General features: G+C 36.7%; 1 protein-coding gene across 1 annotated transcript in view; it reads right to left on the bottom strand.

Annotated features, from left to right (window-relative positions):
- Window positions 1-14,837, bottom strand: part of LOC122813606 (calcium-activated chloride channel regulator 1-like) — a gene marked incomplete at its 3' end in the record, with an annotated part of 1,902,671 nt that overhangs the window by 525,580 nt on the left and 1,362,254 nt on the right. The window contains 1 exon segment of the mRNA XM_044086018.1: window positions 6,188-6,412. Within this exon segment, the coding sequence (XP_043941953.1) occupies window positions 6,188-6,412 (225 nt within the window).

Below are 14,837 nucleotides of genomic sequence, written 5' to 3'. Positions count from 1 at the left end.
AGGATTTGATTGTCTCCCTCTACATTCACCTACTGTAAGCATATGAGCAAGTCACTTAACCAGACAGTATTTTGGGAAAAGTGGGAAAAAGGGCTAGGCTCCTCAGTTATCTGCTAGACCACATGCCTAGTAACTACCTATGAACCTAATTAAGGATAGTGCATTGCTGTTTCCCAACTATCTGAGCAAAGGTTAAAAACATCTTGGAAAGGTCACTACTAAAAGAATTAATAAACCTAGGTCTTTGACTATGCTATGGACATTAATAAAAACAATGAACTTATAGAACTCATCTTGTGCAGCTACTGAAAAATAATACTATATATATTAATAATACTACTAATAAAATAATTGTACCCTATAAAGCTCTTTATGCATTCTGTTTCCTCTTTCCATACTTCTGCTATTTGGTTCTTAACCCAGCTACCCAAAAAACTTCCTTCCTAAAAATACTTTCTCATTCCTTTTTAACATCCTTCATAATCAACTTATACACTGACAACTCCAAAACATATGTAAATTCTTAGTATGTATACTACCACATCTCCAGCACATAGCCTCTTATATCCAAAAATCCTTTGTATTTGCAGAGCAGTTCTATACAACCTATGCAACCACTGTGTATGCTGATCCCATATTCCTGGAAATTCTTTCAGCATCTAAGCCATCCTAAAGGCATTAGCCTAATCCTCTGTGCTGAAGTGCACCTTTTCCATCTTTTAACATTGAAGTAAGAGAAAAAGTTTTAACTCTCATATTTCGGCCCCATAAAAATCTACTGCCAATCATTAGCGGACCGGAGTTCCGCTTTGGCGACCCCTAACCGGGAAAAGCCGAAAAGAAATGAAATAATTATGGCCACTGATATAAATGCATGTACTAATAAGACAATGAATTCTAAGCATTTTCACTGGTGCAACAGAAAGCACACTTACCCTTGCTGCAGAAGACTGTGGATTATTTTCCCAGACCAGGTATATGTGGCGCAGCCCCCCACATGGGGGGGTGCAGGGGGGCTTGCGGTAATATTTTAAAAAAATGTTTATTATATTTTTGATGTTTCAAACGTCGATATGTTGTCAAACATATGAGGTTCGAAGTTTTGAAACTTTGAATATATAATATAGACCCTAATTCTTGGACTTGAGCTAGTAAATGAAAATGTTAAAGTTGTAAAAGTATGAAAAACATGGTGTAATAAGCAAGTATAATGTCAAGATTTTTTTATGGAGATTACTGATTAATAAAGTTCCAGTAAAAGGAAGAAGAAGTTTGTATATATTGTGGTAAAAAGGAAACTACAGAACATGTTTTTTTGAAATGTGTAAGGGTTGCAATATTGTGGGGAAAATTATGTAAAGAAAAGTGTTTTGAAAATATAAGGTAGATCAATGAAATAAATATGGATATGATTGTGTATGGATGTTATAGCCATAAAAAGTAACATGTTAGTAAAATAGATAAATGATTATTTTACATTATATGGACCATTTGAAAGGAAAGGGTAAATGTTCAATGGTAAATGGAGACAACTAATAATTTTAAGAAAAATGAAATGATGTTTATGGAAAAAGGAGTGGGGGTCACATATAGATAATGAAGACAAAAGTTTAACATAACAATAAAAAGTAAGATATTTATGATTGCATGCCAATAATGGAAATCAATAGAACATTGTATACTGTATAAATTGCAAATATGTTAATATGTAAGTTTATAAATAATATTGTAAATAATGTTTTAAATAAAGGCCCCCTACATTTTTCAATAGGTGCCATGGATTTTTTGCATCCATCTGAGCTACCAGCAACTTAAGCAGATGGGGCCTTGGTTTAATATCACATATTTAGTATAGTACACTTACTGTAGGACTGCAGCACCCTCATGTCAGCAAGTAATCTATTGATGGGGAACTAGAACCCACAGCCTTTGCACCAAACATAAATATGTTACCTCTTACGCTATTGCAGGAGTTAGATGATAAAGAAAGATTGCTTGGAGGAAGCAATGGCTCATTTCAGGTCTTATAAAACGGGGACAGCAAATGTTAAGTCCAGTTCATGCTGGGGGTACACTGAGAATGGGGCCTAAAACTGACTTCTGCCTGAAAGAGAACAGGGATTAATGGACGAAGGCATTTTGCAATACTTTTCTTTTTCCATTGATTGGTTGTGTTTCCTGCTTTAATGGAGGACACTATCTGAATATAGTAACACACTGAAATTGATGGTATTCTTTTCCATTAGATGTTTTCATGAGCTTGTACAAAGAAAGGCTGTGAAACCATGATTTTTACTGGGAATAACTCCAAATTTGTTTAAGTGTTGACCTTTGTACAAAAGAGTACGCTCCTTTTCTATTCAGTCTATGACACAAATCTAACATGAGAACATTGCAAAATACTGTAAATCCTAGACTGGTGCACAGTGTACAGTGTATCTTCTTATTTTGTTTGTTTGAACTAATTTATTAAGCAAACAACTCACTAGAGAAGTGTTACAAAATTTTGAATGTCAATTATACAATTCCTCCCCTAAAATGTGCACGCTGATTGGCCAGCCCAATCAGCGTGCCCGTTGTAAATCCCTCAATATACTAACGGAAAAAGGTCCGGTCGCCCGGACTTTTTCCGTTAGTATAAAACACTGTCTCGCTATGTTAAAAGAGTTTAACATAGCGACACAGGTTTAAAAAAAGCAACGGAGATATCCGTTGCTTATTTTAAAGCTGTCTCGCTATGTTAAACCCATTTAACATAGCGAGACAGTTTTAAAAAAAAAAAAGCAACGGAGATCGCAAGATCTCCGTTGCTTATTTTAAAGCTGTCTCGCTATGTTAAACCCATTTAACATAGCGAAACAGTGCTTTTGCCCACAGCTCTGATGTACTGCGTAGGCATGCGCAGTACATCAGAACTGCCGCAGAATGCCAGACAGCTGCGGAAGGGCAGTAAAGAGGCATTATACAATGCCATTATTTAAGAAAAGTAATTATTTCTTTTCTTAAATAATGTCATTGTATAATAGCAATAACCCACTTCTGGGTGTGGGTAATGCTGGATAAATCCAGCATTACCCACACCCAGGCTTGGGTTATTGCTATAATATTTACTTATGTAGTTTGATAGAATTGTTTTTCTAAGCTGGGTCCACTGACCTGTTAGTTTCTCACATATTCCTTGTGAATATAATAAAAACTGAGCAGTATGTCTGCAAGATGCCAATAAAAACTACAGGATAGCATTTGATGTCAGCATACTGTTCTATATCCTGTTACAGAATGCATTTTTAATGTTAGATGGAATATGGTTCTGTACAAGACAGAAAAGTTTAGAAACTGAGTCAGTAGAATGTTATGTATACAGGAAAATGCAGTTGCTGTAAATTTAATTTACAGGCTATACAGGATAAATATCATAACACTTAAATTTAAAGTGTATAGAATATAAAGAATAATTAGGGGGATAAAGTAGCAACATATATAAATGATGTGATAGAACTCTACAACTATGAACTGTTTAGATATGATTGTTCAGAAACAAACAAACAGAGGTTCAAGCAGTTAACTAGAGCTCAACAAACAATAAAGTGCACATCAAAATAGTGAAAGAGTTATAAAATACCAATCCAATTTGTCTTGAACTAGCCAAAACAAAGCTTTTGAGTCCAGCTCTTTATCTAACAACATAAAATCACAACACAGCTTTTATAATGACCATATGCCCAATTAATGAATCACATGACAAAATTAATAATTAAAAATTAAAAAGCTGCCCAAAATTAAGGAACAATAACATAATTTTTAACACACACACACACACACACATATATATAAATATATATATAAATATAAATATATATATATATATATATATATATATATATATACACACACACATATATATATAAATATATACATATATATATATATATATATATATATATACATATATATAAATATATATATATATATATATATATATATATATACAGATATCTACAAATAAAATTCATAATGCATTATGTTTCCACTTTAGTACAGGTATTATATTTGTGTTATTTCTTTTATGTTTTTTTTTTTTTTTTGATAAAAAGCTGGACTTGAATGCTTTATTTTGGATAACTCTAAGAAAGTTGGATTGGTATTTTAGAGCTTTGTATGATGAGGATGCTCACATGTGTCTGCACTGACTGATAGTGTTGGAATATCTGCTGGAAACAGATATATTCTACACAGCTTTGGATGGGTATTTTGATACTGAGGATCAAGTTGTAACATCAACATAATAAGCTAAGATAATTTGGTTAATATTACTTGGTTATGGATTGCAGAGGAATGTGTTAGCCACGTACCATGCTACACCTTCCTCAAAACCAGGAAGACCTCTAAGGTAGTTATATTAGTTAATGAGGTATGGAAACAATGCCCCATTGCATGGGTATTGTCAAGTATGTGCCCACGGGGTATGAAGTTAATGAATTCTGTACTGGCAATATAAACTATATTATGATGATAACTGAAAAGAGGAAAGCACCACTGGAGATTAGAAGTGGTAAAGGATGGAAGAAACTGACCCATTAGAATACAAAAAGCAGCAAAGGTACCCTGGCAGCTAAATGTGGTTTAAAAGAAGGAAAGGGCCAGCAAAATGATGGACAGGCCAAAACATTTCTGAGATGCATTAAGGAATGAAGGAAAACTCGTAGGACATTGGGTCACTGGAATATGTGAGGGTACAGATGAGGATGCTAGTTTCAGCCAAACTTTTAAACTTTTTTTTCTTTTTTCGGAAGTTGATTGGCAGCACTAGAATGTAAGGAAAGAATACATCGTGGAAAAATGTCACTTAGGAAGCAGAGACAGATAAGGCACATTATTCAGATGGTCCTCTCTGGTACTAAGTCAAGCACTGTAGAAGCAATGTTAAAAAACTTGACAATACAACTTGCTGAACCCTTATCAGACTTTACAATCTCAGTGGAGAAACTGCAGTTTGCCAAAAAACTAAAAGAGTGACACCGGTAATCTAATTACACAAGGGAGGCTGTAGAAAGAAGATGGGCAATTTCAGTTCTCAGCTTCATTCCTAGAAAGGATTCCAAAACAGCATCTACTCAAAATAAATGGAATAGGATCTGTTCCAGGAATGCAGCATGTCTCGTCTTCAGCAAGAGTTTATCCATCTTTGGTGGAGATGTTAAAAGGTCATGGAGGAGGAACCTAACTCATTGAGATGTATGAGGAATTAAATAAATGAAATCATAAAAAAGCACATTTAAATGGAAGGGATTTCATGTTGAAAAGATGGTAATCAGTGTAACAGTATCAGTGAGGTCTATTTAGGATACTGTGTAATATCATTTTAACTTTAGGGTAGTTTCTAAATATTAATTTATAACCATTGTGCAAAATGAAAAATGTTTTAAACCAGGAAATTATACTGAGAGAAGACACTTTAAAAGATGTAATGATTGGAAAAATAACAGTTAAATTACTTCCATGATTAGAAGGCAAAGGGACAGATGTGATAGCTGCAAAATGTAATATCTAAATAAGTTACCAGAATCCCTAACTGAAACTCATTTTAGTTTTATGCACAGAGATGTAGAAACTTATACACGACAGACCCAGTGGTGCTGCATTAGGGCATCTAATTTGTGTTACTTATGTCTCAAGCTCAGGTAGCTGCTCAAGCATCTAGGGGCAGGAGGAATGAGATATGGAACCTGTTAATCTCCTTCCAAGGGGTGGTGTGGAGAAGACATCTGCAGAACATCTGTATCTCTAACATCTCTGGTACACAGGAAGCACTGGAAAAACAGTGACAAATCTAGGGATATATAGTCTCAAGGGGCTGAAATGCCTTGTATGCATGAGACATGTTCAGGTCACTGAATACTTCTGTACACTCTGTGTAGGGTATCATCCTTAGAAGTTTGCTTAGGGGGAATAGATAAAACTCAAAATAATTGTACAGTGGCACAAATGAGAGCTGCAATTTCTTGAGACAGAAGGAGAGAGAAACAGAGCAGCAGAGTGAATTATAGGCATTTGGGGCAAGGTACTTTACAAAGCTAGACAGGAATGGCAGTTTGTACAAGAAGTACACTGGCATCTTACAAAAAAGATATAGTATTAAAAAATAAGATTTACATTACCTTTAGACTTGGATTAATTATGGTCTCACCTCAAAACCTTTTAGAACTCCCCTGCAGATATTTGTTCCACCACTAGCTGATGTAGGTAGGGAGTTTACAAGTTCTTGTCGTTTGGCATCATTGTCTATAAGTAGCAGGTCTTTCTTAATAGCAGCATATGATGTAAAGGTAACAATACCAGCATATGATCCTGTTTCAATAATCTGTAGCAAGAAAACTTCTCCTGCCTGTTTCAGCCTTTGTATTCGGTTATGCTACATGAAAAAGAGGAGAAACAATTTTTTAAAAAACATGATTATGAACACATTACCAGTGTATTATGATTCTTTAAGTATTCACAGTTTTCAGACTTATCCACTAATTCTTATCAGTATTTTACAGTGCAGACTACTGAATGTAGATTTACAAGCAGACATAATTGAATGCTAGATTATCCAAACTTGCAGAATTAAAACATGACAAATAACATTAATAGAAAATAAAAACAAACTATAATGATACTTCAGTTATTTTCATGTAGTATACATATGCTCTTTTTAACAATTTTCATTCACATCTACATTACATAAATTATTTCATTCCTGCCTTCTCTTTAACCTCACTCTTCCTCCTGAACATTAATCTGCATGCACCATTCCTATAAATTCAGTTAATTTCTATATAATTTGCTGCTTCCCTTTGCTAAAATTCTGGCCTCCGGTTCTTTTGCCTCCTGTGCAACATGCAGCACTTCAGCTGCAGTTGGTTTCAATTTTGGTTTTCATTTTCTACTTGTTTTTTTGAGCAACCAGTTGCATTAAATTTAATAAAGCCTTATTATGTCTAGTCAATTTAGATCCTGTATCCCAGTTCAAAATAATTATTTCCTTAGTTACAATCATTTGCTCCTCCAACACTTCTGAAAAAGTACTGTGTAAGGAATTTTTAAAATATGATAACTTCTTTGTTCCCCCAGCACTTCTGAAAATGTACTCTGTAAGGAATTTTTAAAATATGCTGACTTGTTACATTTCCAAAAATCACGTTCCCAATTACTTTACTTTTCCATCAGTCCTCTATCTGCTATTTGCCTGAGGAAAATGCTGTGAAGTCTGCTTTGGATACAAAAATACCTATGCAAACACTTCAGTTGCAGTATATGTGATTCCTTTATTCTTTTGTAAATTGTCGCTCTATTATCTTTTCCAAATCTTCTCTAAACTCCTCTGATTGAGTTTTATAGTTAGCATGCAAGATTGTATAAGCCTATCTAATTATCCCTTTTTAACAACAGCTTCTGTTGTATTTTCAACTAAAAATTGTAACTTAACATTCCCCTATCCTTCTGCTATACTCTGTTATCATTTCCTGGTAGGGAAGGTAGTCTCTAACCTGCATTCCAACTTCTGCTTAGCCTTACCCCATAATGTTACCTTTTCATCCCTAGTTAATTGATCCTAATACCGTGATTCCTCTGCTAATTTCTTCAGTAATTCCAGCCCCTTCTTGCCTATTTTCTCAGCGCTACTTGCAGTCATTCCTATTGGTAAAATTTCCTTTCATAGAAAATTTCTACCACTCTATAAATATAACATTCTGTATGATTATTCTTCTTCTCCTTAAGGACATTCATACAAAATTCTAGTCTTTCCTCATTTCCACTCCCGCCCTGTTTTATTATCATTATCTCTTTGCATTTTGAATTATAGCCGTTTGTTTGTTTTATGTATGTAAGTCTTAACTATGTAGCTCTGATATATCCATTCAGCTTTGGCAATCCTAAGCCATCTTGTTCATGGTGATAAGGCCTGAAGCTAGTAATGTTTTACCTTACATCGATCCATCGCATTGGAAAGACATTCCCCCACTGACACACACACACAGACTCACACACACACACACACACACACACACACACACACACACACACACACACACACACACACACACACACACACATATACACACATGCACGCACTCCTAGACATGTACATACACATACGTGCACACACTTACATACTGTACTCATCAACCTATCCCACTTAACTCTTACCCACTTTCCCTCACAAATAAATTCCTTTGAATCTTTATTAATTATGGTCCACATCATCTTCTCAGATTAATAGAAATATATCTGACCTGTATATAAAACTATATGGACCACAAACATTTTCATTGCTTGAATCTTACTCTCTGTTTTCATAATCAAAGGCTTCCAGCCTTCCCATTGTTTGTAAAATCTTTTCTATAGCTCCTTCCCAAATATTCTTAGTGGCTGTAACTGAATTATTTTTATTCCATACACCTAAATACTTCATCTTATCATGTATAACAGATAGCTCCTTCCTGTACTACCAGAAATCTTGTAAACATATTGTTCCTTTTAGTTTTGGCCCTTGCATGTGTACCTAACCCTCAGTCGCTATTGCTCATAACTTCACAATATGCTGCTTTTATATCAACTTTGATATAAGAATAAGCAGCAGTAAGCAGAGTATCAGGGACATAAAACAAATACACTAGTTTTAAATGCAGGTAAGGCATACTGAACTAAGACAGTTTATCCCTTTCATTGTCTATTGGTCAGTGGACTATAAAACACCATACACTGAAGACTGACCCTAGGATTCAGAAAAAATCCTCACCACTCATGTAAATTGTCTACAACAGGTAGGTCACTTTATGTAACAGAGAGAGAAATTGCTATCCTGGGACAGCTATTTCTCTGGTGAGAAAAATCTCATTACTAGCCCTTTAGTATATCTCCAAATTAAACTCTTGCTAACATTAGTGCTATCCAGCCTGATGTTGGTAATGTTTTACCTTGCATCCATCCATCTCTTTGGCAAAGACATCTCCTTATACTCACAGACAAACACACGCACACATTCACATATGCACACATGCACACACGCACACACGCACACATGCACACACACACACACACACACACACACACACACACACACACACACACACACACACACATTCACATGCACACATGAGCTTGCACACACACACACACACACACACACACACACACACACACACACACACACACACACACACACACTAACACACTACCCCATCCTCATATCTTTGCTGAACTCACCCACACCACAACTGCTTCAACAAGACTTGAATGGTTGCCATCATCTTTTGACGGTGATCACTTTTTCCTCCAGCAATGGAAGTTTATGCACCCAAGTAAGTCTGAGTTACTTGTCAACATAAAACAGGAGCTTTTAATATTAGTGCAGGACAGTGCATGGCTAATTAGCATTAGTCTCTCCGTTAGATTACCATTGCCACATTAGTTTCACCTGTGTAAGCTAGACTTTTCCCTATGCTGTGCATCCTGCCAGCAAGAAACCTCAGCATTAGGACAGTGAAAGAATCAGAAAGGCTTACTTCAAACAAGTGTGCCTTTCTGAATCCCAGAACTAAAGAACAAGACTCCAGCATTCAATGTTATTTTACTTGCAAATCTGCTAGGTAAGCATAGCATTTTTTAAAGTTTGTGTTTATTTATTTACTTATTTGTATTTATTAAGTGGGGCAGTACACTGATTAACTCTGGCCATTTTCTGACTCATATAGGAGTCTGAATGGAGAAATGAATTCAGCAAGAAAACGAGAGTAGTATTGTTGGAACTGAATTCATCCTCAAGTCTTGGTGAGTACTTTCATGTGGTGGACATTGTTTTCACAAAATCTCACCAAGACAACGCTGATATATAGACTGTATTTTATATGTCATGGAGAGATGTAGGTTAAAAATGAGAGAGAGAGATGACTGCACAGGTGCTAGGATTAAAACCCGCCTAATCCTGCTGTATGCGCTGGTGCCAGGACTGGAAAACATAGCAGTGTAGAATACTCAAGACATGAAACATTCCTACAATAGATTTAGGTCAGACCCAAGGAGGAGGGTAGCCTCTCTGTGGTAGAAGGATGTAGCAGCCCAGGAAAACCATGAACGTTGAAAGGACAAAAATCATAAAGATGACAAAGTGGATTATTAAGAATAATGAAAAAATGATGCATAAAGCTCATAATTTCCAGAGGAAAGGAAAATACCTGTAAAAGAAACACTGTCATGTGCATCAAATAAACATTTACACAACATATTTATGAGAACCAGTACATAGATAAAAGGACTTTGAGCTGCCTGGAAAAAAGAAGCAACAAAGGAATGTGAAAATATAAAGAATAAAACACAGAGATTTTTGAAAGGTATAAAAAAGAAGTGTGGACATGGTAAAGAAAGAGATCTGATATGGTGCAGTATTTCTGTAAAGGAGAAAGTTAAGGAGAAAGTTAAACTAACGGATACAACAAAAGCAGCTCCAAAAATATTTGAAGAGAAATGCAGCCTAAGGCACCCAGATATGGAATATTTCACAACACACAAAAAAATAAGAAAACAAAGGGGGAATGTAAATAGAGGATTAGCAATGTAAAAGTTAAACAAATAGAAACTGAAGTCATGAATTATCAACAAAGTAAAGGATGTAGATAGAAAAGCAGCACAGAAAATGTTGTGGCATGATGGAATAATCAGTTATTAGATTGAACAGCAGCAAATGGAGCAGGAGGTATATGAAAAAGATGTATGGAGATGGGAAAGCAAAGGATAACTGGTATGGCGCAATAGTTACGCAAAGAAGAAAGTAAAACTAATCAATATAAAAAAAAGCAACACACATGAAGAAAAATGCTGGCAATATCACCCAGACATTGAAAATTTCACAATACAAAAAATAAGAAAATAAAATGGGGATATTCAAAAAGTGGATTAGTAAAGAATAAGTTAAACAGAAACTGAAGTTATGGATTATCTGTGAAGTGAAGGTTATAGTGTAGAAAATCCAGGGTCTATGTCAAATAAATGAATGCTTGAAATGTCGAACGTCATATGGTCGAGACCATATGATTGACCTTTCAAGAGTTCAAAGGTTGACTTTAACGGCACCGTACGGTGCAGAATAGGAAAATTTCCCTTTTCTGCACTGAAGTGCAGTCTCGGAGTTGGTATATTTAAGTAGGGGGGGTGTGGGGGGTGCAGGGGTGCTTGCCCCCCTGCTCATACCATTAAGGTATGTTTTTCTTTTTTTTAATTTTTTTTTATTATGTATTTGAACTTTCAAATATCGACCATATGTTATCGAACATATGGTATTTGATTTTGAAAGTTCAAATATATAACACAGACCTGAAAATCCAATACAGGTAATGTCACAGCATGATGGAACAATGAGACCCCAGCATAGCTCTCAACTGTTTAGATTTTCACAGAATGTTCATATTTTGGTCTGTGCATCATATAATCTGTGGTTTTCTGGAAAATCATTGAAGACTGAAGTCAGTAAATAATAGCAAACATTTGAGTTTCAGATTTCATATCCTTCAGAAAAATGTATGTCAAAGCAAAACATATAATTCTAGTGACTTACAAAGTTTATATAGGCAACATTTAAAATGTATCCCTATTTTTGGGCCTTTGTCCTGCCAATACATTTGCCTTTGTCCAGATTTAGAGGTTGAGTGGCATTCTCCCCAGGTGGGCTGAGAGGCATCTGAAGACTTGCCACATGGTGATGAACTGGAGTCTTCTGTAGGAGACTTGTACAACAGTTCAGTTGAAGTTGCAAAGGAAGGAACAGGAAACAGTAGCAACTCTGATGCATACAGCATTGCAGAGCAATGGGTTAATGAGTTCCCATATGAAGGAGCAGCAGATGAAGCAAGGTACATCTGAAGAGGCTATGCCACATGAAGATGTTCTGGAACTTTCTGTACAATACCTCCAGGAAATGGAGAGTAAAAAAGGAGGTCTCAGCATAGAAGGAAATGGTCTAAGAGAAGAGCCGCTTAATTTAATACAGATAGTTAGACATATTAAAATCAATGAAAGAAATGGGTTACAGATATGACACCCCTACACTGGCCCAATAATCAATGAGCCTCAATCCTCACCACTGGCAACAGTGAGATATGTACACAATGGGAGGATGACAAATACACACACAGTAAAGTGCAATTTCCCTTAAGAGCACACAGAGATCACAGTCAGTCTGGGGGCTGGTTTCTCCCTCTTTCTCCAGATCCCCAATAAGACTCTCCACTGGCACAGCTACAGGGTTAAGATCTCAGATGAGGAGTCAAACCAAGACCTCCAGCACACTCTCTGTCCAACCAGTGCTTCATGCCCCTAACCAAGTAGCTGACACACACACACATACTTTGAGATTTGGTTTAAATACAAACACACAGACACTCCTGGAGAAGGCTGGCACAGGTTTACTAGCTACACCCCCTTCTGCCCAGACTATAAGGTAGTTATTACTGCTACCAACCCCTACTTATCAGCTACTATAAGGCCCCTAAAAAGGGTGACCAATCCTACTGTGTAATGTTACTATTATCCAAATGGTAGTTTTTGACCAAGCGCCAGGCTATTAGGAGTGGCCTGTACAGTGTCACCAAATATATATATGTAAGTGCTCTAAGAGCTTAAATATGTCTCAGAAATATCAGCCAGAAAGATAGGTTTATTTATTTTATTTTGTTTATTTATCATTTGTTAACTGGGAAAGTCCGACTGGGAATGAAGCCAAATTTCAGCGGAGGCCAGGGGAGAAATGCTCCAGCTGCATGTTTTTGTAATGTTGGACGAAACCGGAGCACCCAGAGAAAGCCCACATGAACACAGGGAGGACATACAAACTCCACACAGAAGGCACCCCAGCTGTGAATTAAACCGGAGAACCTCTTACTGTGAGGCAACAACACTACCACTGCACCACTGCACCATTTAAATATATTTAATAATAAATAATAAAAGAACAAGACAATACAAATTAAATCCAACACAGTTACTTTAGAGTTCAGAATCACAGGAAATATTTTAAAACAACATTGCAGGACAGTCTCAAATAAATACAGAAAACATCTAAACTAATCTTTACTATATTCCTATCTATATCTACAATAAATCACTGTACCCTAGTTACTTACTATTAGCAAGGAAAGTGCAGATGAGTGGATGTTCTTGCTAGGTCCAAGAAAAGATATAAAATGTCCAGTCTCTCTCTGAGAAAGTTCTTAACTTAATAATAAACATTACTGCTGGGTTAGCTTAGATGACATCACTCTTTGTCACCTGACTTCAGTTCCCAGGCTAAATAGATAGTAACACAGTTTTAACATTTCTGTGTGAGAAGTACATATCTCTCAGAAGTTTGCAGAACATGAAAGTCGTAAAACAATAAAACGCTTTTACATTTGAAACCTAGTAATTATTTCTGTTTCAAGACAATACAAAACCTAATAGTTCTAGACATTGTGTCTGCCGCTGAGCTGAAACTGAGAGATAACACAATCATAAAACACTATAATTTCAACTTTTTTCTTGAAGGTCTACAAGTTAACTCTGTATGTTCTAGCTTCTACTATTAAAACATACACTTGCACAGGTATATAGTTTGTATACATTGCTGTTCTTTTCCAGTAGGGTACACTGTGGACACATCCTTGAAGGTCAGTACTGTACAAACCCTGTTCAACACATAGTTCTGCATGAGTAGTTTAATATACACATAACATATAGTTCTCTTACATTTCTAAGACAAGCATAAGAATCATATTAATATTCACAAAGAGCATATGATTATTTACAAAATTCCAGATAGCTGGGCTGGCATTGTCACCCCCCCCCCGAAAACTCAAGCTAATTTTATAAGTGACCCTTGTGAAACGTTGCTTGAGAGGGTTGAGCCTATCTGGGAATATCTTACCCTATTCCCTGTCTTGAGAGCCCATCTGCTTAGCCATTGCTAATCCCATTTTGGTGCTGTACTGTCATATCATATGCTTGCAACCCTGGGCTCCATCTTAGTAACTTGGCATTTTGTTGGCTGGCTCGACATAGTCATGTTAAGGGATTGTGGTCTGTTCAAGAGAAATCTAGACCTGTGGATGGTAGATCATAGGTTTACCCCGGGAATCATCTCTGTGTCACTGCTGGACAGAGGCACAACAAACTAATGGGCACAGTATTTTTTCATATAAGGGGTGGCGTAAGCCACAAAAATTTGGGCTAGGCTTATAAATGCCTTAGGGCAGATAGCCTAGTATAAACCTATGAACCTATGAACCTATGAACTACAGTGAATTTCCTTCCATACAGACAAGGCTGAAGTTTCTACAGTGCTCACACTATGGCTAGGCATTCCTTTTCTACAGCTGCTTAACATTCCTCCCTGGGTTGGAGCCTATGAATGAGATATACCACTGGGTGTTCTTCTCCCTCTGAGGAAACATGGCTAAGTATAGCCCCCACCCCATGGTTTGAAGCATCCACCTGCGCAACAAATTAATTGCTGTAATCTGGACTGGCTAACACAGGGGGGTCCTCCCAAAGCTCCTTTAAGCTTCTGGAATGCCTGCCCACATGCTGGGGTCCACACTACCATATTTGACCTGTTTTTCTTTGTCAGCTCTGTGAGGGGAGCAGCTATGGCACTGTAACTGGGGACACACTTTCTGTAGTACCCTGCTGTCCCTAAGAATGCCCTCACCTGCTTTTTGGTAACATGGGCAGGCCATACCTGAATGGGTTCCACTTTGGCAGGTTCTGGCCTGATCTTACCACTCCACACTCTATGTCCCAGGTAGGAGACATCTGCCATACCCGCC

This window comes from Protopterus annectens, chromosome 10.part0 (assembly GCF_019279795.1).
Source record: "Protopterus annectens isolate FY-2018-M chromosome 10.part0, PAN1.0, whole genome shotgun sequence".
NCBI lineage: Eukaryota > Metazoa > Chordata > Ceratodontiformes > Protopteridae > Protopterus > Protopterus annectens.
Note: the sequence above shows the minus strand (reverse complement) of the source record. Positions and strands in the feature narration are given on the sequence as shown.